A 22550-nucleotide genomic window follows, 5' to 3' on the forward strand; every position below is an offset into this window, starting at 1 on the left:
GTTCCCGCTGGTTCCACATGCTGGAAGGCCAGCAGCCCGGATCTGGCTGAGCACGCCCTTCTGCAGCCACGGCTCGTGAGGTCCGGCCCCGTGGCATCAGCAGCGGGGAGAAAAGACACAACATGCGGCTCCGGCCGGCCGCGTGCTTCCTGCCCTCCCTCGCTCTCCTCCTGCTGCTGCGCGCAGGTGAGCTTCCTTTCCACGGACCTTTCCTCCTGCCCCGCTGACTCCTGCTCCGTGCCTGAGCTGGGGGGCCCGGCGGAGACAAGGCAGCCTCCTTCGGCCCCGTGTGCCGTGGAGCGCTGCCGCTGCATTTTCAGGGCTGTGCTGGCGCCTGCCGTTTCTCGGGCTCTGTGCCTCTGCCTTACCTGCGGTTTTGGCCACCCCGGTGTCCCCTCTGCGCCTTTTGGGGCTGCGCCTCACTCGGGAGGGCTCCAGCCGGGAAGGCCGCCAGGAAACCTCTTCGGTGGTTCAGGAAAGAAGTGCCTCAGCCAGCCTTCCCCAGCCCAGACATCAGCTGCCCTTGACACCGGCTAGCACAGCCGGTGCTGGGGATGCTGGGGACTGTAGTCCAAAGCATCTGGAGGGCACAGGGTTGGAGAAGACTGCCCAAGACTATCCGAGGAGGACAGCTGGCTCGGGGGCGTTTCAGTCCTTTCTGGGTGTGGGGGGGAGCTTTTCGCTGCCCCTGCCAGGCGGGGGGTCATGGCTGGGGCCGCCCGGTGCTGGGAATTGGCATGCAAATGGAGGAAGAGGAACTTAGCAAAGAAGAACGAAGCGCCCAGGGAGAGGACGGGCAGCACTGGGCCATGTCCGCCTTCCAGCTGTGCAGCAGCCGAGCACAGACTGGGCTTCCCGTCCGTGCCAGACTGGGGGGAAGCGGCCCTGCGCCAAACCAGAGTGGGGCTCAGGACCCGGCGGGGAAGGAAGTGGCAATTCGGCCGTCGGGACCAGGGCTTGGTGCTGCAAAAGCCCACTCTCTGGAGCCTGTCCGAAGAGTCCTCGGGAAGCCCAGCGTGGTCCTGCCGGGTCGCACGGAGCAAATGTCGCCGAGGCAGCTAACTGCTTGGCGGGTCCTCCCCAAGAGGAAGCTGGAAGAGTCAGGAGGGCCCTGTTTCTCCCGGACTGTTGGAGATCTCCTGGTTCCCGAAAATCGCAGTAGGGAAACCCAGCTTAGGACGGCTGCAAAGAGGCCCGAGAGTTGATGAAAGCGGCATGCGAGCTCCCCAAGCCGAAGGGGCTCCCTTGAGAAGCCCCAGTCCCCCCAAACAGGGACAAAGTGATCACAAGTACCATCTGCCTGTCCTCGGGTGCCCCCTTGGTACCCAGTGCGGAAGAGCAGGCCTGGGGAGGCCAATGTGTCCCTTTCATTGAACCTGTGCCCCCTCCCGCTCCCCGCCAGGAAGCCTAGCCAAGCTCCAGCGCAGGGGAAAGGCCAAGCAGACCCACCCAAGGAGGGTTGCCAGAGGGGCAGCCTGGCGCAGGGCAGGCCAGTGGGGCTGCCCCTTGGGGCCGAGCGGGGACCCCGGCAGGGCAGCTCTGGCCCTGGCCCTGTGGTTCCCAGAGCGGGGAAAGGGAGAACTGGTTTTCCTGGTTTATCAGCGTCCGGATCTGACCTTTCTTTTGCATTTCTCTACTTCCCCGCACAGGGAAGCTGGTCGTCTTTCCTCACAAACGTTGTGTCTCTGTCTGTTTAATCGTTCACCTCGTGATGCCATTCCAACTTGTCTTGCAGGGTCTGCAGGGAAGGCTTCTCCTCCACCCATTTCCGTGATCCAGACGCCTCCCTTTTTGAATGTGGAGGAAGGCTCAACCCTGAGTATGGAGTGCCGGGTCGAGGGAGTCAGCACGGAAGAGCTGTGGTTCATTGCCTGGCGTAAGATGAGTCACACACAAATGCAGTTAGAGAACTCAAGCAAAATTTGTTTCATTGTGAATGAAGCAAACATTTCCAGTACTCTCACCATCACGGCAGCCGAGCTGGTCGATTCTGGAAAGTACTTGTGTTCTTTCGGCTCAACCAACCGGACCCAGGTTTCCAGTAATGGGACACAAGTCATTATTAGCGGTAATCTTTCCGTTTCTTCCCAGTTTTTGATTTGTTTTTAATGAGGGAACCGTGAATCCGGCACACTGGTGATTGTCTGTAACCGACCGGTAGACTTCGGGGGGATTTGGGCTGCCCAGTTGCCGGAGAGAGGTTTGTGGAGATGTGCGCGCACACACACACACCCTTCCTACACATGAGGTGTATGCAAAATGCAACTGTGCATTCACAGTGCCATGCTGCACAGGTTTTCTTAGAAGGGAGTCCCACTGGTTGCTGGGACTTGCTCCTACGCAGCCTTTCGATGCGTGTCTTCTCCATTAATGGCCCCTTCCGGCGATTTCCACGGCTTTCATTAACACGCTGCCATTAAGTCGTGGCTGCAAAGCTGCGCAAGAGCACCTTGGTCAGATGCTGCGGAGGGTGGTGCCCGCGGGGTCAGAGTGGACCTCCGTTGCGAGGTTTTGCAACGGGGAAGTGCAGAGGAGCTGGGCAGACCCCAAAGCGTGGCTGAGAAAGGCAGGGGGACACGGGGCAAGGTGTGACCAGCCGGGGGACATACGAAGGACAGAGTGGGAGCCCTGATGGGCTGGATTTGGGCCCCAGGTCAGAAGCTCTGCAGCCCATCCGGCTGAGGGTTCAGTACTTCTTTCCCTAGCGAAGAGCAAACACAGCGCAGCCTTGCCTTAGAAGTGAGGAACATGATGTTCCGAAGGGACCTGGCCTCTTTCTCTGCTCCTGGCCAGGATGAGGGAGCGATGCTCAGAGGCACTGCTGATGGTGCCCTCTTTCCCTGTAGAAATCACAGATTTTGAGGTGAGCCAGACTCCGGAACACGTCGAAAAAGAGGAAGGGACCAACGTCACCATGGAGTGTCGCTTCAGGACGGTCGGCAACACCAGCACGATGTTCGTGAAATGGAGCAGAGATGGCGCTGGTGGAGAGCTGACCAACCAGGAGGGCTCACGAGTCCTGAGCCAGGATCTGGAGAAGGGCTTGGCTTCCCTCACGCTGCTGGATGCTCGTGTGGATGATTCAGGGTCCTACAAATGCGAAGTGGAGAACAGCGCAAGAAACCGGTCCGGATCTGGGCCTAGATCTCATGTTGTCATCAAAGGTGAGTGCAGGAAATCTTCTAGCTGCTTATTCTGAGGTGAGCAGAGAGGTTCCAGAAGGTTCTCCACATGCTGGATCCACACCAGGCGATTCTACTGGCGTTGCGATGGCTGACTACAGTTTCTTTGTCTCTCTGTCCTTCACCAGCGGACAGAGAGCAGGTGGAGTCCAGTTCCCCACTCCCCTCCCCTCTGAAAAGATCAATAGTCCCATCAGCCAGTGCTTGCTTGGCTAAGCCGAAGGGTCGCCTCCATCCCCATGTGCCTGCCCGGCCCCTGAGACCTGAGGCGGAGGCCCTGTTCTGGGAGCCCCCCTTGAAGGAGGTCAGGAGGGCAGCTACTCAGAGAAGGGCCTTTTCGGTGGTGGCACCCCGACTTTGGACCACGCTCCCCAGGGATGTTCGCCTGCCACCGCCACTTTATTCTTTTTGGCGTCAGGCAAAGACCTTTTTATTTTCCTGATATTTTAATCATTAACTGGTTTTATTCTTGTTTTTATCGCTATTTATTGGATGCAGTGTTGTGGTGGTTTGTTTTTGGTTTCTATTCTTTGTAAGCCGCCCAGTGACTTTCTAATAATGGGATGGCGTATAAAAACTTTAAATAAACCAATAAATAAACTGTAAGTAATGGGGCGCTCCGATGGGCTGCTCCCGACCCTCAGGGGCACGGGGCAGCCGACCAGGAGCCCTCCCCGGGGCCGAGGGGCACGCACTGGTGCGGCGGCAGAGCAGCCAGCGTGCGCAGCAGCCCCCCCGGCCCGGCCCGGCTCGGGGCGCTCCTGCAGTTCGGCCGCAGAGCATCGTGGCCCCCGCCGCCTGGGCGGCGCATGTGCACCGAGCGTGCTGACGGCCTCCGTGTCCCTCCCCAGCCGCGAAGCTGTCCGTGCAGCAAAGCCCTGCCTCCATCCAAGGCAGAGAAGGGGACAACCTCACGCTGAGCTGCCGCGTGGTGGGAGCCAGCTATCCCAGGTGCCAGCACAGCGTCACGTGGTACAAAGACGGGACTGCGGTGGGCACGGGAGAATGCCTCCCCGGGAGTGGCCAGGTGACCTTCAGCCTGAGGAACGTCAGAATGAGAGATGCCGGATTCTATTGGTGCAACTTTGCAAATCGCGGCCAAGGAAATAGGACCCGGGTGACCGTGCTTGGTAAGGCGCTCCCTTCGCTGTCCTTGCTGCCTCTCCCGGGAAATGCGGCACTGAGGCAGCGGCCAGGCAGATGCGGTGGCCCTGCGGGAGCGCATGGCCCTGCCAAGCTCGAGAGAGTTCCGGGCCGGGGGGGGCATTTTGGCAGCCCCGCCTTGTGCCCACAACCCGCTGAATCGGCCACTGCCCCGCATTTTCCTTGGCTTGGCGGAAGAGGGGGGCGTGCCCTGGAGTGGCCATCCTGCTGCAGGAAGGGAGGCATGCCGGGCCTCCGGGACTGGGCCCGGCACCACAGGGACAGGGGTGCTTCTCCTGTCCGTGCCCCCACCCGCGTCTCCCCGGGGATGCCTAGCGCAGGGACCAGAGCTCATCTCAGCCAGCTCCACCCTCTCCATTTTCTCCTGTATCCAGTCTAAAAATGATTGAGTCTTTGCCTCCCGAGTATGAGGAAAATTGCAGATTTTGAGGAATTCTCAAAGTGAAACGAAATGTTCACCCCTCTGCACTGGCCAAATTCAACGCACTTTTATGCATCCGCTCACATCCATACGGCCCAACAGCCAACGCTCTTGGGCCAGTCCATTTGCGTACCTATTTACGCCTCTTTTATACCAGCCGATAGCCGAGGCTACTCACAACCACTGAGCAGCTGCCCCCGGGACGGACGGAATGTGCCATCTTGCGCCTCCCCGCGTGGAGCTGTGAAGGATGCAAAGCGTGCCTGGGAAAAAGCAGTGGCAGGCCTGGCTGGACATGGCGTGGGTGCAAAGCCAGGCATTCAAGAGCAAGCACCCAGCCCGGGGAGCAGAAGGGGCCGGGCTGCGACCCTGATGGGTTGGGTTTGGCCAAGGCTGAGGCTTTGCAGCCCTGTCCAGCTAATTAGTCCATGGGATTAAAAGCCAACTCAGAGGGGGCCTGTTAGCAACATAGAGGTACATGAGGGGGTGCCATGCAGAGGTGGGTTGTGACCTGTTTTCTCCTGCAGAGGAGGGCAGGATGCATTCCAGTGGAGCAAAGTTCAGGGAACCGAGGTTCAATTTGGATGCCAGGAAGTCCTTCCTGACAGTTAGGACCCCGAGGGTGTGGAATGGGCTTCATTCCACGGGAGGTCATTGAAGCTCCAACAGTGAAGGTGTTTAAGGACTTGCACATGGTAGGCATGTCATGAGTGGAGCTGGCTGGAGCCAGGGGGGTCAGACTAGATGGCCCAGTAGACCCCTTCTGACTCACTCTTTTTCTGCATTTCTGTCTGCCCAGTTTGGTTTTTCCTCCATGCAAAGGCTTTGCATCCCAAGATCTTTCTCTTCTGAATACGGAGAAATGGGCACATTTTGGGAAATTTATCTCAAAAGTTGATTGAAATGAGTTCTCTCCCCGGCCTCGTGTGTAGCAGGACATGCGGTGGAGCGGGAGACGCCGAGGCAGACTTCTCGGAGATCCCACAGACCTTGCGACCAGCCTCCTTTCCAAAGGGACCTTCCTCCTCGCCCCCCCTTTCCCTGCTCAGTCCTCCCACTTCCCTTCCCAGTTTGGGGAACGTAACTGAACTGGAAAACCCCCCAAAAGGACCCTTTCCCACTCTGGCGATCAGCCTGCCAAGCTGGTCTGGGTCTGAAAAAGGAGAGCGCAAAACCCCCGGGGTGGTTTCAGGCCACTGCTTGGAGGCTCCGGCTGCCCCCCCTTCCCTTCCCTTCCCTCCCCCGCGACCCCCGCAGTGCTGTGCGGGAGCAGCAGTTCTTTGCATGCTGTAAGTTCTGCTTTCGGTTTGACGGAGCTCCCAGAGGAATAACCTCCCACTGGGGAGAGCCGATGGTGAGGCGTGACCTCCAGGATGGCGCAAATAGTGTAAGTCACCCAGGGCCTCCATTGGAGCAGGCAGCAGCATATAAATGCACAAACACACACACACACAAAGCAGTCCTCCCACTTCCAGCCTTGCTAAACAGTTGTGGCAGGATTTTATAATCTCACAAAAGCCTGCAAAACCTGCTTGGTCAAGGGAAAAGTGGGACAGAAGGACATCAGAAGGGAAGCCATTGCTTCACTTAAACCGCATTCAGTTCTCCTCAGAGCCACTGCTTCTTTCCAGCCCGAGGGCCACACAGACTGTAATTTGATTTGGTCAAAGTTGCAATACTCTTCTTTTCTTGCTAAGGGTGGCAATATGTCGTGGACACGGCCCAGCTGCTCAGTTGCAGCCCCAAACTCTGCCTTTCTTGCCCCTGGCCAGCCTTGCTCTATTGGAGAAAATGACCTTCTTCATTTTCTTTTGTTTGCTAACAAGAACGAAAGAACGAGCCAGTCACCAACAGACACGGTGGTGGAGTTGGAGTGGCAATCGGCGCAGGAATCGGCGCGGCAATCCTCTTTCTCCTGTTGCTGCTCAGCATCTTAGTGTGGAGATGCAAGAAGAAAGCAAAAGGTGACGTACTTGCCTACGCCTGAAAGCAGCAGGGTCTGCCCGGGGCCACTCTTTTTCCCAAGCCAGCTTGGCTGTTTTGGCACCCAAGGCCCCCTCCTTGGAAGTGAAAGTGCCATTACAACCAAGGGTAGGCATGGCCAGATGTCTGCCAAGGACCTGTGCTGCATCTGCGCCCACCAATCGGAGTGCCCTTCCCCATGGGCATTGCAATCCGCTCCTTCCCATAAGCACACCGGAACAGCCTTGCATAGTCAGACCAGGGTTCCCCCAGTCACACGGTGGCAATCCACTCTGCCAGGTCACGTAGTGGACCACCGCAATGAATAGGACTGAATCCATATTCGCCATGGTCTCGCCGATCCTTTCTGCCATGGATCCTACAAGGAGTGCTGTGGCCACTCCTGCCCAAATTCCCCGGCAACTGGTGGACCTGGGCGGCCTGCCTCCAAGGCTGAACTGGGAGGCAACAGGGTGAAAAGGACCTTGCCCAGTTCCTGGGTGCTGCTTTCTGCCCCTCCCATGGCAGTCCGAGTCTGCTCCCTGCTCTGGGCCCACCCACATTGGCTGTGTGGGCTAGGAATCATGGGAGTTGCAGTCCAGCAAATCGAGAGGCCACCCAATCAGGGGAGGCTGGAGTGGCCCCAGAGCAGGGCTATTCCCAGCGGCTGTGGGGATGCAACTGCCGTGCCATGCACGGAGTTCCACACCAAGGCACTGTGGCTAGATTCCCCACCTTGCCCTCTTGCGGCGACCGCAGGGGCTTTCTTGGCCTTCTTCCTCTCTTTGAGGTAGGTTAGGCTGCGAGTCTGTGACTGGCCCAAAGTGCTCCAGCTTCATGGCTGAGTGACAAGGACTCTGGTTTCTTGAGTCCCGGTCCAAGAGTCCAACCCCTACGCCACACTGATCAGTTAGGGAGGTTGAGGGGTTCAGGGCATCCCCATCTGTGTGACTGAACAATTAAATTCATTAATACCCACCAAAGAATTGCTGCTGTATGTGCAGTCAGGCTGTCTCCAACTTATGATGACCCTCGAAATGTTGTCCATGGGGTCGCGATGGGTTGGACACGACTTCGTGACTAACAACAACAACAACAGAAATGAGAGCTCTCCAAAACCTCCTGTTCTTGCCCGCCCTGCTCAGCTCTCGCAAACCCAAGGCTGTGGCTTCCTTGATGGAGCCCCTTGATGGAGCCTCTTTGATCCCCGCCACCTTCCTCTGCCTTCAGCCTCCCTAGCAGGATGGTCTTCTCCAAGTGAGCCTGACCTTCTCAGGATGCACCAAAGACTGACCAAGTCAGTTGCGTCCTTTTAGCGTCCAGCAAACCTTCTGGCTTGCTTTGATGTGGGACCCACTTGTTCTTCTTTCCCTCGGTCCAGGATGAACCTCCAGCAAAGCTCTCTGCCAGCGCCCATGTTTCAGACTCATCCATCTTCTTCTTGCCAGCTTTCTCCACTGCCCAGCTTTCACATCCATGCAGAGGAATCGGGAATAAAATACTCTCGGTGCTCTTGACCTTGGTCTCCAGTGAAACTACCTTCCACTGGATTATCTTTTCTAGTTTCTTCATTGCTGCCCTTCCCAGTCTCAGTTATCTTTGAATTTCTTGGCTGCTGTCTCCCTGTGAATGGATGACTGAGCTGAGGTATGCAAAATCTTTCCCAGCTTTCACTTCTTCATTGTTAATAGGTAAGTTGCATAATTCTTCTGCAGTCATCAGTTTGGTTTTCTTAATGTTCTACTGGAGTCCTACTTGGCACTTCCTGTTTCACTTTCCTCAGGAGTTGTTTCAGTTCATTGCGTCTTTCGCCAGCAATGGGGTACCATCTACAATTCTTAAATTACTGATATCTCTCCACCTATTTTCACTCCTTCCACAGGTCCTAATCCAGCATTCTTTAGGGTATGTTCTGCACACAAATTGAACAGATAGCAAGATAAAATGCACTGTTGTCTGACACCTTTGCCCATGGGAAACCATTCTGCTCAAACACTAGTTCACAATGCAGGTTACCCACCAGGACGGTCAATTGTGGAGTCACCCCTCCCCTGCCGCCCCAATTTTTTTCAGGACCATCCACAGTTTCTTGTGATCCACACCATCAAAGGTTTTGCTATAGCAAAGCATAGGCTCACCTTTTTCTGAGATTCTTTAAGATGTTCCAGTAGCCAACATATATTTATGACATGGAATGCCTCTTCCTTTTCCCAGCTTGAACATCAGACATTTCTCACTCTGTACAGGGAAGTTTTCTTGCTGCAACACCATGAACATCACTTTACTTGCAGTCGAAGTTAGTGCAAAGATCCTATGATTGCTATGCTCTTTTGCATCTCCTTTCTTGGAAAGCCGATCGAATGTTTCCAGTCTGTGGGCCATGGTTTTATTTTCCACATTTGTTGGCATATTCCCGTTAGGTTTTGTACTGATTCAGTCTCTGCAGCTTGAAATGGTTCTATCGGTACCCTCTCTACTCCAGATGCTTTCTTCTTTCCAATTGCTTCCAGGGTGGCTTTCACTACATTTCCTAATTTTACAGTTTCTTCCTCGTGTCATTCATCTCTTTCGTGTAGTTCTTCGGCATATTTTTTCCACCTTCTCTTTATTTTTTCCCAGTCAGATAATATGCCTCCCATTTGTCTTTCAGCATTCCTAACCTAGGTTTGAATTTTCCTTTGATATCTTGGGTCTCCTCTTATTTTTCCTCTTTTTTTGTTCTCTTCTATTCCTCTGCACTGGTCATTGTAATACAGGCAGTTCCCAGGTAACAAATGTCTGCATTACGAACAACTTGTACTTATGAATGAACTGCCATAAAACCAATTAATTCTTTAAAATTACTGTAGAATATTGTCATTACTGTAGAGAGGGAGGAAGTGAAAAAGGAGAGAGGGCGGGCCTTCAAAGTACCACCATAGAGAGGCAGGAAGCGAAAGGGGAGACAGGGAGGCCCCCAGAGCAGGCCTTCCTGCCCTGCTCATCCAGAAAGGGAAATCTCTCAGCATTTCCTTGCTGCAGAGGAGGCACTGGTGAGCTTGGGTGTGGGGTAGAGATATCGGTGGCTTTTCTACTTTCACAAGGATTCTGCACCCCCAACCCCCACAAATGTGGAGAGCTGACTAGATGTGATCCGACCTACATACTAATTCAACTTAAAGACGAATTTCTGTAATCTCAGGAATGGAACTTTTTTGTGACTTAGGGACTGCCTGTAGTTTGGTCTCTAAGTGACGGCTGCTGAAAAGTTGCATTCAGGATCCTAACACTATTTCTGTTACCTTTGGCTTATCCCTCATGGCTCTTCTTGTGTTCCCACGATGGTTATGTTGATGGGTTTTCCACAAATTCTAATTGATCCGATTTGGTCAGGCTTTGCACAACAGTCCCTTCCCGCCTGCACTGCATCTTGCCCGGGTATTGCAGCCTCTCCGTTTCTTCTCCGTTCTCATTTCCGGAGTAAAGCACTTTGTGCTTGTCTGCTGAAAATGCCCCCTCCCACTCCACTTTACGCACTGCCGTGATTAGCTGTTCTGTTCCTCACTCGATGGTTTCCAGGTTGCCTTGACTCACACTTCTCATGTTCCACATCTCCATTGCATGTGCTGTGAAGCATCAGTCTCTCCTTTTACCTCCGTGCATCGGCCTTCCTTTCAGCTTTGATCTAATTGCAGCATCAGTGACAACTCTATTCATTCTTGTCCTTGGCTCTTGGCCAGTAGCCAGTGGAGTGCCCTCTGAGCCAGGAGACTCATCTTCTAGCACTGTCTCTTGTTTCATTTTGGATTGTTCCATCATGGGGTTTTCAAGGTAAGAAAAGGCAAAAGTGGGTTGCCATGGCCACCTTCCGTGCAGAAGGACCCAGAGTCAGCGTGAGTGTCACTGCAGTTGTCTGAAAAGCCCTCCACCAGCGTTGCCTTCAGCTACTGTTGTTGCTCAGTAGGTGCCCACCAGAAGTGCCTTCTCCCCCATCACTATTGGAGAGATCGTTCTCGGCTTCTCTGGAGCCCTCAGTCCTCCTCGCCCCATTCAGGTGTGCCTCAAAGAGGGAGACTCAAGCACAGCAGCTGCTCATTACTGTTTGTTTCCTCTCCCTCTAGAAACTCCTGCAGGCACAGAAAATGAACTCCAGAAGGTAAGAGGGACGATGGCTGCATCACGAACAGCATGTAAGGAAGTTCTGCATGGGGTGGAGCAGCTTCCCAGGTTGTCTAAGGCTCTCACGGGTCCTGCTTCATCTGCTCTGGGGCTTCTACTGTGCAGGGAGACCTGGTCTGGGCCTCACTAGCTGCAGCCACATCTGCTGCCAAGACCCCTGTGCACTGGGGCTGGCAAAACGCTTCATCTTTATCAAGGCTTCATGGTGGCTAAGGTGGCCACATGCCCTCTTTTACACAGAACAGTCCTTCATTTCAGTTTGCATAACCATCCTTTCCAAGTCTGATTTAATGATAATAAACCATAACAAGATGCAAGAGTAGAACCTGGACACAAGGTAGAGGGAAACATACAGGTTACCTGCTCTCAATTTCCCACACTATGGATGTCTGGAATGTTCTTCTTAGTGTAGTCCCATTATGAATGGACCTAGTCCTTTATGACTACATGTGAGCCAACCGCAGATGCTAGTGGTGGATGGGTTAGAAAAGCTTTTTTTTAAAAAAAGTCTGTTTCATTCCAAGGGGTCTACTCTACACAGGACTAACATTACATACCACCTGTTCTTAGATGACATGCATTTCTATTTAAATCATGATGTCTCTAACCCTGCACATACAAAATCAGCACATGCAGATTTCCTGCAAATCACAACCCTCTTATTTTTGCAGGGGGGGGGGAGCGGCTCAGCCCATCATTATGGCAACCCTCCCACCCCTCCAGAATTCAGAACTGGTCACAAGTTAAAAACCAGAACAGGAGAGAATGAAAAAATAATTGAGAAAGTGGGTGGGGAGGAGCTGATGCTATAATTTCACCACCTGACTGGTGAGTTTTGGGTGAGATATCCAGAAGGGGTTTAGACATGGGCCAAGTTTAACTAGCGGCAGGTTTAATGCCTGCCCCCCCCCCAACCCAGCCTGCGCAGCTGCAGAATGCACAGCTTCACTTAGGCTAAGACCAGGAGCGCAGGCAGGGGCACCCTCCAGCCTACGGACACTTCCCATCGCCAAATGTGGCAGTCGCCAAGGCACCACATTTGTCCCTTGAGCTGCTGCCTCCCTGCAGAGACGAGAGCAGCCCAGACGGGTGTCGCAGGAGTGGGGTCTGCAGGCATTTTATTTCCTCACAGAGAGAGAAAGCTCCGCCTTGGTTGAGATGCTGCTCAACATGTGAACAACCCACATGTTCATGAGCAATAAAACTAAAGTCCGTTATTGTTGCTTGTCTACCAGATTTACAACTCTACAGATAAGCTCTTCTGTTGAGGTCTTTGGAATGCAGATGTTAATCCTCCCACGTGGAACTAGCCCTCCTGGTCACGCCTTTCTTCCCTCTGGCATAACAAGCTCTGCCTTTGCTCGTATCTTCTAAGAATTCTGCGATCAGTTGCTCAGGAAAAGTCTATCACGCCCCCTGTGTCTCCTGGGTCATATTCAGGAAGTTCAGCATCAGTGGGAGGAGGGACAGCCTGCTCTGACGTCTCCTGAGTAGAACTCGCGGGGTCTTTTCCCTCGGGGCTCCCTTGCTTGGATGTGGGCTCGGTGTTTGCTCAATGGGCAGGGAGTCCGGAGGAGGTGCAGCTGTCTGCTCAGCCACCCCCAAGCCAGGTTGCGGGGTTGGCTTTTGGATACAGGGTCCCAAGCGCAAGACCTCCTCGTGAGGTGCTGCCTCTGTCGGGGCTTCAGGCACGATGGCCTTCTCCAACTCTCACTGGGCAAAATCAAGCGCGCCAATTTCGTCATCAGCCGGGCCTCAGCCACCCGACTTCAAGGACTGGTCCACTTTTTCTCTTTTACTTTTTTTAATGACACCAGATTCCCTTTATTCGACTTCACATTTCTTTTCGTTTCCTGAAACCCACAATATGTTTTTTTTCCCTAAATTAGTCACTGCGAAGCTTTTCCAGAGATGGGGGAAATGCACGTGAGGCTGCAGCCCATCAGCTGGCACAGCCCTGGCTCCGGCGCTCCTCGATCTTTTCCAAGTCCTGGTCCGAGTTCTTCAGCCATTGAGCATGCTTGGTCCTAAAGGACCAACTTTTCCTTTGATTCTTTTGGAGGAGGGGTGTTGCTCCTTTGGTTGTTTTCTTTTTCAAAGTATTTTAATTAATTTATTCTATTTACACCCCTCCTTTTACCTTTCAAGCAACTCACGGTAGCTCGCATCATTCTCCTCCTCCTCCCAATCTTATCCTCACAACAACCCTGCGAGGTAGGTTAGGTTTGGCAGCTGTGCTGGGCCCAAATTTCCTCAGTGCGCTCCATGCCTGAATGGGGACTAGAACCCCGGCATCCCGAGTCTCAGTCATTAACTTTAAACCACTACACCACACTGGCTCTCTAAGAGCTTTTCAAAATGTCTGCAAACCTCGGAGATCTCCTGGGAATTCTGCTACCCCTTCATTCTGCAGTGGCCCTGTTTGGACCCAAATCCTGTTTGTGATCACACACCCAGGCTAGCAGGAGTGAAACGGTGGTGCACTGGTTGTGTTGCAACTAATTATTCTGCTTCTCTAGAACACTGAAGGGTATGTGTGTTTGCAGAATAGAATGCGGTAGGAAGGGGAAGCAAGCTGTTTTATGCTATTCCACGTCTTTCTCCCCATAAGGACTAGTGCCTTGTCCGTTGCATGGAGCAGGGACAGGGACCCCGATTCCTGCCTGGAGGGGCTCAAACTCTCGCAATGCTTTGTGCAGTTTCGTCCTGTTCCCCCCCCCCCCCCCCCCCGGCCACCATTTGCTCTGCAGACCCCGTGTGCATCAAACCAGAGCTAGACTAAAACCTTTCTGGGTTGCTTTCTCATCTTCAGCATCCTCCCTTAACCACCAAAGAGAGTGACGTGACCTATGCCCACCTGCGCTTCAACAAACGGGAAGTACAGCCAGAAAGCGAAGTGGTGTATGCAGAAGTGAAAAAAGGTCCGAGGCACTGAAGCAGCAAAGTTGGCCAGATCCAGCCCCGGGGCAGCTGGTCCCGCTGGAGAAAGTGAAGCAGAGCGGTGAGAAGGGGCGAAAGACAAGCTCCCCTCAGCAGCTCCTGAGACCCGCTCCTCCCGAAACCGTAACTTGTTTTTTCTGGCATCCTTCGGTGCCCAGTCACCTGCTCTCTAGCAATGGAAGGACCGCAACTTTCTTCCCTTCCCTGACTCTTTTCCCCGGGTGGCCCAGCCCTGTCAACTAATGCCTGACTCCTAGGATCCCGGTTTTCACACTGGCACTCAAAGGGGCAACCCTGTACCCGTAATTCCATGGGAGAGAGACTTTCTGAGAAGAGCATCTTCCCAGGATTCCCTGAATCCAGAAGCTGGCCCTGCATCGCTCGTCTCAGACTAGATGGCCGGGAGGCCCCTCCTGACTCGCTCTGCTTCTATGTTTCCCCAGCCACTGGACAGAGCACAGTCCCTCCTGTCCAGAATATTTGTGGAGGGATTTCCCCTCCGTGGAACCAGCCCTGCTCATCCCTTGCAGGAGATGCTCTGACTGGCACCACTCCTTCCCCGATCGCACTGAACATCTCTGAAGCTCCGCTGGTGAGGAGGAAGGATTGGAAATAGACAAGATCTTAAACCAGTCCGTGTTCTACCCATCTGTGGTGCCGACTGATGCGTTTGCATTAACACGGGAAAGGTGCCAGGGAAAACATTTACTGGGAGCGAAGCCATCCAGTGAAAGAGCCACAAGGGGCCAGTTCCATGTCGCGGGCATGGATGCGTAAGAGACCGGTCTGCGGTTGCATTTCTGTGACATGCGCCTGATGAAATAGAGACATAGAAATATAAATGTAGTCCTGCAGCTGACTTGGGGGCTAAATTTGTCTTTTGATCCTGGTGTTCACGTGCATGCAGCCCCCTGCTTCCCCTGCAAGGAAGCAGCAAGGCTAATAAAAACAGCGCTTCCCCTCGAACGGCTCCACCAGGGCGCCCCCATTCACGCCGAGGCGCGACTCTCGGAATAACTCAAAAGTAGCATCTGAGGAATTCAGCCAAGCGGGGATCCTTGCAGAGTTTCTCCTCCAGTGCCAAGTACTTCAGCGGCGCTTTTTCCTTGTGCCTGGGGAGGGGGAACAAGACCAAGAAAGAAGGGAAACCACATCCTGTGAAGAGCAGGTCCACCTTGCTTGTGCCGAGTTGGGAGAGAGGAGCGGCCACGTGGGGGCGGGACCAGGCAGCTGGCCGGGGCGCCACAAGAGCCCCAGGCGTGTGCTTCTCCGCCCTTCCCCATTGGCCCTGCCTCAAGGGGGCCAAGCGGACAATGGCGGCGCAGGAGGGGCGGGCAGGGCTTGGCATGGCCCCCCAGCACTCGGCCTTTCCAGGAAAAGTTGGGAGCGACGAGGAAAGGAAGGATGAGGTATGGGCACAGCTGGGGAGGAGGCAGGCTCTTGGAGGGAGGGGCTGCTGAGGGCCCTTGGCAGGGGCCTTCACAAACCAGAGGCCAGCCCAGGGAGATGCGAGAGCGGGCAGTCTTGCCCAGTGGAGGGAGCAGGCCGTTCCTGCATTGTTCCACGGGTGCAGAACCAATGGATGGGAATGGCAGGGAGCAGATTTTGGCTAAACTTCTGGGGAGATCTCGTTGTTACTATTGCTAGGGACAGCCACCGCTCTCCGGGTGGCACACGGCAGTTAATAAGGACAATAAAACACCAGGTAAAATCCCAGTCATAGACGTTGCACCAAAGATGTAGCAACTGAAACAATTGAGGCTCAGCCGTACAGCTCAGCTTGCTAAAAAAAGGACGGGCACACCCCAGCACCGCCGTGAAGCCGTTTAGAGGCGAGGGGTTCCTCAGCACAGCTGCCCCGAAGCAGGGGTGTGGGGGGCAGTTCTGCACTGCAAGGGCTTCCCGTGGCAGTCCCACAGCCCAGGCAGTGGCACTGACCCAGATCCACCAACCCCCCCCCAGCCGCTTCCCCCCGCACGAGTGGCAGGCAAAGCTTGTGGGCAAAGCACCGCAGAACACCACATCACAACCGCGGGACGGGCCTCTCATTGCGGGGATTTCGTTTCGCTGCAGCCCAGAAGTGCAGAGAAGCCCGGGATTTCTGGGGAGGGTGGGCGAGGATGCCAGCATCCCTGCTGCCCCCACTGCGCCACAGCTGAGAATGGCGACGGTGCTGGGGCAGAGGCCGAACGGGGCTTGGGAGATCCATGCGCCAGCCCCCACGTGGCCACGGAGCTTCAACGCCGGGGCGGCGCTGGGGCAGAGACCGAACGGCTGTTGGTCTGGGATACCGTCCTGCATCTTGCACTGTGGACCCTGCCTGGAGCTGGTGCTGGGCCAGTTCAAGGGCGGTTAGGTGTCCAGGCTGGCCCGGTCTTCTTGCTTTGGATTTTATTTTGCTAGCAGCACAGCAACGCAGCGCCGGGGGTGACGGGCGGGCCGGAAGAGCTCCCCACTTGGAAGGAAGGAAGGAAGGAAGGAAGGAAGGAAGGAAGGAAGGAAGGAAGGAAGGAAGGAAGGAAGGAAGGAGGTAAGGAAGGGGTGCTTCTGGAGCCCGGGGATTTTCTGTCTGGGCAGGACAGGGGTGTGCGGCCCTCTCGTGCACAAACCACCCACCTTTTCCCTGTAACCGTTCTTCATATTAGCAACCTATTTTAGGCTGAGTGGGCAGCTGGGGGAACCACCCTTTGGTTCTGGCAATCATTGAGCAGCCAGGATTTCGAAAGTCTTGCTAATGTTTTGCAATTCACCCCAAGATCCACTGTTGGGTCCAAAATTATTTTCAAGGCCCCTTTCAGCTATAAGAATCTATGGATGGGTGTCCGTGTTACTGACTACGCATCATTAACAGCACAATTGCTTGTGAGCTGAGCCTGGAGAGGGGGCCTACAAGGGTCGAGTCTAAACTTGCACTGGATTGCACCAGCTGGACTGCTGGCGTTGGCAAGGTCAGGCAGCTTGCTGACTGGCCCAAACCTCCAGAATTCCTTGCCGTGTTAAACTCAGAAGATAAGAATAGCCCTGCCGGATCAGTCCAGCATTCCAGCACGGGATCCCACAAGCGAAGGAAGAATGCCACAGCACCGCACCCCTGTTCCCGGGAACTGCTGCACATGAGCCCGCGGCCCCCAGTGCCGGAGGGCGAGAGCTGCATTTGCATACCTGCTAAGGCGGAGCTCCAAGATGTGGATTCGGAACATCGCGTCAGAGCAGTAGTTCAAGTAGGCGTCCTCATCCTCCAAGGTCATGTTGAGCTGGTTCTGCTGGTACCATTGCTGCTTCTTCTGCAGCTCTTGGGTTTCCTGAGCAAGGAGGGAGAGGCAGGGAACGCGTTGGGAGATGGGGACACTGGGGGGAACTGGTCTAGCCAAGGCACCCTACTCTGGGTCCAAGGATACTTAAGGAGCCACAAAAGAACCTGTGTCAAAGATGATGGATGCAGCATTAACAAAAAGCCGCGGGTCAGACTAGGTGGCCCAGGAGGCCCCTTCTGACTCGCTCCGTTTCTGTGCTTCTATCCCCTGTAGCCTATAGAATGCCTTCCTCCAGGCCGAGAATGAGACGACCTGTTCCCATGGATTTTATGGCAGCAGGCCTTTTCTCCCCTGCCGCTACTGCACAGCCTTTGGGGATGCACCCTGGTTCCCTCCCACCCCCTCGGAACAAAACTATTTCAGTAGGTCACTGGGAAGGCCAGCCGTAGCTCCTGAGAGCCTGGGAAGGCAGCTTCACAGCCAGCATCCCTGGTGCTTTTTCTATCAAGCCGAAAGTAGGAGGAAGGCCTCCAAGACATTCTTCTGGCTTTTGGACATGGGAAAAGTTCCCTGCACTACCTGTGGAGCCTCAAGGACCTCCTCGCTGATGTTCAGGTTCCGCCTGAACAAGGAGCCACATCTGCCAGACACCAAGAAGCCCGTTCGGAGGGAGAGAAGCCAGCTGCACCCAAAGCAAATGTGTGGCCCAAACTGGGCAAGGCTTGCACTCTGATAAGTGACCACATGTTCATTCTGAACTTGGAGGATGCTTTTTTGCAATGCCCTCTTGCAAATCTGTTTTTGTGTGCATTTCTACTAAATATACCCATTTGTTGCAACAGCTGTTTCTAATGTACAGCCTTTCTGGAAGCTATTTCCCTGAAATAGCTGGTTTTTGTCCATATTTTTGTCCATAAACTCCATTGTCAAATCTGGAGTGGTATGAATTTTGACAGATCACTGAGTTCAGTTTTGCCTAATAAAGACTTCTCCAACTTGGTGTCCCCGCCCCGGCCCCAATGATTTGGACTACAAGTGTGCTGTTGGGAAAATGTTGTGTGTTTTTGTGTTATAAAATGCCTGCGCCCCTTTCCCAGGGCGCCAGGCTGGGGAAAGCGCTATGCTGTGGCTGAGCACCTTCTCAAAGCGCGCCTGGATGAGGTTGGCCTTGTCCACCAGGCGGTGCTTGAAGTCGCTCAGGCAGTCCTCCTTGAGGCGCAAGGCCAGCCACTTGGACATCTTCTCCACTCCACCCATCTGGATCAGGAACGGGGCCAGGTAGTCCAGGTCCTGCTCCACTTGCCGCTGCCGCTCTTCTTGCTGCAGGCGCTCCTGGGGAGAACGAGGGACCGGGTCAGCCCCTGGGCAGCTCACCGCGCCCACCCTTGAAGCCCGGGGAGGAGCTCAGTCCACCCACGACGAGAGGATGGGCCACCAAAGGCAAAGCATCAAACTCGGTGGCTATGCAGGCTTCACGGGAAGTTTGATGCTCTCGGTATTATTGTGACATTGCATCTTCCCTCTTGTGAGGAACCCAGAGCAGACTGCACGGCGCCATTTATCCCCACAACCACCACCCTGAGAGTCAGGTCAGGCTGCGCGGCCAGGACGGCCCAAGGTCGCCAGGCAGCTTCATGGCCAAGTGGGACTGGAGTCTGGACCTCCCCGGCCCCAGGCCGGCCGTCTCCCCACCACACCACAGCACCTTGTTTTAGGGAGAGCGAACTGAAAAATCCTCTCTCAGTTCTGCCTCTATGGGGACAAAGTAGGAAGCTACCTTTTACCACCTGCGATCCATGTTTCCCTCTTCAGAAGGCCTGAACGTCCTCAGGTGCTGGCTCGAAGGGCTGAGCATGCCGGCTTTTTGGCCCCCTTGCCCCCACACCTGTTGCCTTCCACCCCACCACTGCTGAAGTGTGGCTGGACATCTCTGCTTCGGACTATCTGCAGTGACTCACCCAGATGTCGGATGGGCCTTCTCAGTCCTAACTGAGGAGGGCAGGGGCCGAAACTCGGACCTACCCCCTGGGCCTTCCTGATCCACGTGAACTAATGACAGGCCCTATCAGTGGTCCACCTTCACTGGAGTGGAGACCAAAAGCAGTTTCACCACCACGGTTGTTCCGGTTTCTCCTGTTTATTGCCTATTCTACATTGCATTCATACCTAACTTTTTTTTCCCCTCTTGCAAGGAACCCAAGATAGCTCACAACATAGCTCCTCATCATGTTTAGCCTCACAACAACAGCCCTGCGAGGGAGGTTCAACTGATGGCCAGCGGCTGGCCCCCAGTCTGGCCAGTGAGTGTCATAGCTGCGTAGGGCTGAGTGCGGGAGTGCCCACTCTTGCCACCACCATGCCTGGCTCTTGAGGTCGCTCCCTCCCCAAGAGTCCTGGGAAGCAGAGTTTGGTGAGATGCTGGACATTCCCCACTTTAGAACCCCCGTCTGGCCTCCTTCCCTGACCATGTTGGGGCGTCCCTAAGAGGTGGAGATGGCCATGAAGCTGAGCCTGCAACGTAGGGATGCTCCGAAGTGGAGTGGAGCGCTGCAGATTCAAAATGCCCCTCGCCTACCATCGCCTCGCGCTGTTCCTTGCTCTTTTCATTCCTCTCCGTGTCGTAAATGCAGACCATCAGCTTGCTGGCTGCCTCCTCCTCCTCTCGAATCCGCAGGATCTCCAGGACCTTTGATGGAGCAGGAATGGTAGAAATAAATTCACCCAGCAAGCATCCAGGCCTCAGTACATGCTACTGACTGTCTTCCATAACCATGCCTGCGATTAAAACAAAAATTGAACGCCAGGCGTGAGGGCGGGGAGAACGCAGCACATGCGGGGTTCACGTGGCTTGCGAGCCTCTTGGGCCATAAAACTAAAAAGCTTTACAGGACCGTGTGTCCACCATTTCAAAGCAAATGCACCATTGGGATCTATGCACCATTCCAAAGCAAATATTCAGGTGTGCTTGTACTTGTTCCATAAAATCCCGACCTCCGGGAACAGAGGGATTGTAATAAATATAACAACCCAGCCACAAAGACAAGGGTGGCAAGTACGCTGTGATGCTGCACTGGACTCCCTGTTTCTCTCTCTCTGCGGGTCGCTGATGGGCAACTGGCAGGGATTACCAGGCCAATGCTTTGAGGGAGGGAAATGTGATGGGCGTTTCGGGGGGAATCCTAGTTGCCGCCTGTCCCTCCTTTCATGGAACGTTTTCCTGCTTATAACCATCATAATTGCAAATTTGACCGGTTGCATTTCAGAGGTGATACAATTCCAATTTATTACGGTAAATGTTGTGCCACGTGCACGGTGGTATTTTCTTATAATCTCACCCTCCATTTCCTAGCACCATTTTAACATTCCTACAGAGCATTCATGAAGGTGCCTTATACCAAGCCACACCATTGGTTCGTTTAGCTCAGTATCACCTCTTTTGATTGGGCTGGTTCTCCAGGGATCCAATCTTTGCAAAACAACAACAACAACAACACCCTGGGTCTTCAGTCATTCTCTGATCTGTGAACCTTTGTCTGTGGACTAAACCTTCCAGAGCTACAAAATCAGACGTGTTCTCTGCTGAGATTTTCCTTCCCTCCACTGTACCTCCATTTCTGACTCCCACACTTGGTGTCGTGAGCATTTCTCCTCTTCGATTAGGCGATGCATCATTTCATAGAGATGGAACAACTTCTTTTCTTTCTCAGTGCATCCTGCCTGAAAACAAACAAGGGGGAAACAGACAGATTAGACAATTTTGGGGCATGTCTGGTGTTTACTTAGAAGTCCTTTCCGTTCTGTACCCATGTTCATCTGCAAGGAGGGGTGGGTTTGGTGGGGAGGCCCCAAATGGAAATCTGAATGAATTTTATCATGAAACATGAACTTATATTGCTATTTATAATCCCAGTGTAAATAGCCTTTTTTGCATTTCATAGAATCATAGAAAAGTAGCTTTGGAAGGGGTCAAGAAGTCCATCACTTCCAACCCCCTGCTTGCAGGACACCAAGTCACACCACCCCACTCAGAGGGCTGTCCAGTTTCTTTCTGAATGTCTCTGGTGTGGGAGAGCCCCCAGCCTCTCCAGGCAGCTGGTCCCTCTGTCGTGTTGCTCTGACCGTGAGGAAGCTTTTCCTGATGTCCAGCCCGAATCTGGGTTGTTGCAGCTTGACTTGATTATTCCATGTCCTACACTCTGGTATCAGCAAGAAGAGATCTTGACCAAGCATTTGACCTTCATTTTTGTGACATTTGGTACATTTGTAAAGTTAAAAGTGACAGCACCAAAATGGCCAAAGAAAAGAACGGAAGGATAATTCTCCTGTCAGTGTGGGTGAGATCACTCTGCTTTCTGGCTTCGGTGCACCTATGGGGACCGACCTGGTAGCTGATGCACATGTCGTGGGTCATAATGATCTTATTCCCTTTGCTGTCCACATCTGCTCGTTTGTTGAACTCCCTCCGGGACGGGGTGATGTAGTTCTCTTTGCAGTGATAGGTCAAGAGAATCTTCTCCTCCACCACCAGAAAGATGCGTTCTGCCACATCCTCATCTGCTGGCTTGCTTGGGTTCCGGTGAAACCGTTCGGTAATTTTCTGGAGAAGTGTGAGGAGTGATTGGAGGAAGAAGAGACAAAACCACACCAGAATCAAACTCCTGGCCATGTGAAACATAGAAACAGAGCGAGTCAGAAGGGGTCTTCCGGGCCATCTAGTCTGACCCCTGGCTCCAGCCGGCTCCGCTCACGACATGCCCACCATGTGCATGGCCAGCCTATCCCTGAACACCCTCACCGATGGGGCCTCAACCACCTCCCGTGGAAGCCCATTCCACACCCTTGGGGTCCTGACTGTCAGGAAGTGCTTCCTGGCATCTAAATGGAACCTTGGTTCCCTGAGCTTTGCTCTGTCGGAGCGCGTCCTGCCTTCCTCTGCAGGGGAGAACAGGTCTCTACCCATTTCCATGTGACATCCCCTCACGTACCTGTATGTCGCTAACAGATCCCCTCTGAGTCTCCTCTTCTCCAGGCTGAAGAGACCCAGTTCCCTCAGTCTTGACTCATATGGCATCCCCCGCAAACCGGCCACCAACCTTGTGGCCCTACGCTGCACTGACTCCAACCTGGCTATATCCTTTCTGTAATGAGGAGCCCAAAACTGAGCACAATACTCCAGTTGCGGGCGCACCAGAGTCGTATAGAGTGGTAGTAACACCTCTCTCGATCTAGAAGCCACACTTCTGGCTATGCAACCAAGGGTGGCGTTCGCCCTCTTGGCCACCGCATCACACAGCTGGCTCATGTTCAGCCTGCAGTCAACCAGCACCACGAGGTCCCTTTCACAAGTGCTGCTCTCCAGCCACTTGTCACCTAACCTGTACTTATGACACCCATTCCTACACCCCAAGTGCAAGACCTTGCACTTATCCACATTGAATGCCATCCTGTTGTCTCCTGCCCACTTCCAAA

At 54.0% G+C, this 22550-nt stretch overlaps 2 protein-coding genes across 3 annotated transcripts in view; one reads left to right on the top strand and one right to left on the bottom strand.

Moving 5' to 3' along the window:
* LOC123025490 (carcinoembryonic antigen-related cell adhesion molecule 1-like) lies at window positions 1-18054 on the top strand. Of its 2 annotated transcripts, XM_044434251.1 has the most exons (8): window positions 1-186; window positions 1736-2068; window positions 2847-3164; window positions 4034-4312; window positions 6594-6731; window positions 10830-10864; window positions 13700-17048; window positions 17355-18054. In XM_044434251.1, exons 1-7 carry the CDS (start codon window positions 123-125, stop codon window positions 13820-13822), a joined length of 1290 nt encoding a protein of 429 aa, XP_044290186.1. In that variant the 5' UTR covers window positions 1-122; the 3' UTR covers window positions 13823-17048; window positions 17355-18054. The 2 variants fall into 2 exon arrangements, with proteins under 2 accessions (XP_044290186.1, XP_044290187.1); XM_044434252.1 differs by lacking the exons at window positions 4034-4312; window positions 17355-18054 and having other exon boundaries at window positions 13700-17026.
* DRC7 (dynein regulatory complex subunit 7) overlaps window positions 14846-22550 on the bottom strand; it is a 25507-nt gene continuing 17802 nt past the window's right edge. Inside the window, exons 12-17 of the mRNA XM_044433917.1 lie at window positions 21459-21678; window positions 20688-20794; window positions 19657-19767; window positions 18219-18413; window positions 16990-17129; window positions 14846-14939 (exon numbers count right to left, since the gene is read on the bottom strand). Of these exons, the coding sequence (XP_044289852.1) occupies window positions 14846-14939; window positions 16990-17129; window positions 18219-18413; window positions 19657-19767; window positions 20688-20794; window positions 21459-21678 (867 nt within the window). The remainder of the gene's footprint in view (window positions 14940-16989; window positions 17130-18218; window positions 18414-19656; window positions 19768-20687; window positions 20795-21458; window positions 21679-22550) is intronic.

This window comes from Varanus komodoensis, unplaced genomic scaffold (genome assembly GCF_004798865.1).
Source record: "Varanus komodoensis strain SLA01 unplaced genomic scaffold, ASM479886v1 scaffold27, whole genome shotgun sequence".
Lineage (NCBI taxonomy): Eukaryota > Metazoa > Chordata > Lepidosauria > Squamata > Varanidae > Varanus > Varanus komodoensis.

Excerpts from the sequence above, each read along its gene's own strand:
- LOC123025490 (XM_044434251.1), top strand. The coding sequence starts at position 123 with ATGCGGCTCCGGCCGGCCGCGTGCTTCCTGCCCTCCCTCGCTCTCCTC. Across the intron at positions 2,069-2,846 it reads GACACAAGTCATTATTAGCG|AAATCACAGATTTTGAGGTG; the intron begins GTAATCTTTCCG and ends CTTTCCCTGTAG. Across the intron at positions 4,313-6,593 it reads GACCCGGGTGACCGTGCTTG|AACGAAAGAACGAGCCAGTC; the intron begins GTAAGGCGCTCC and ends TTTGCTAACAAG.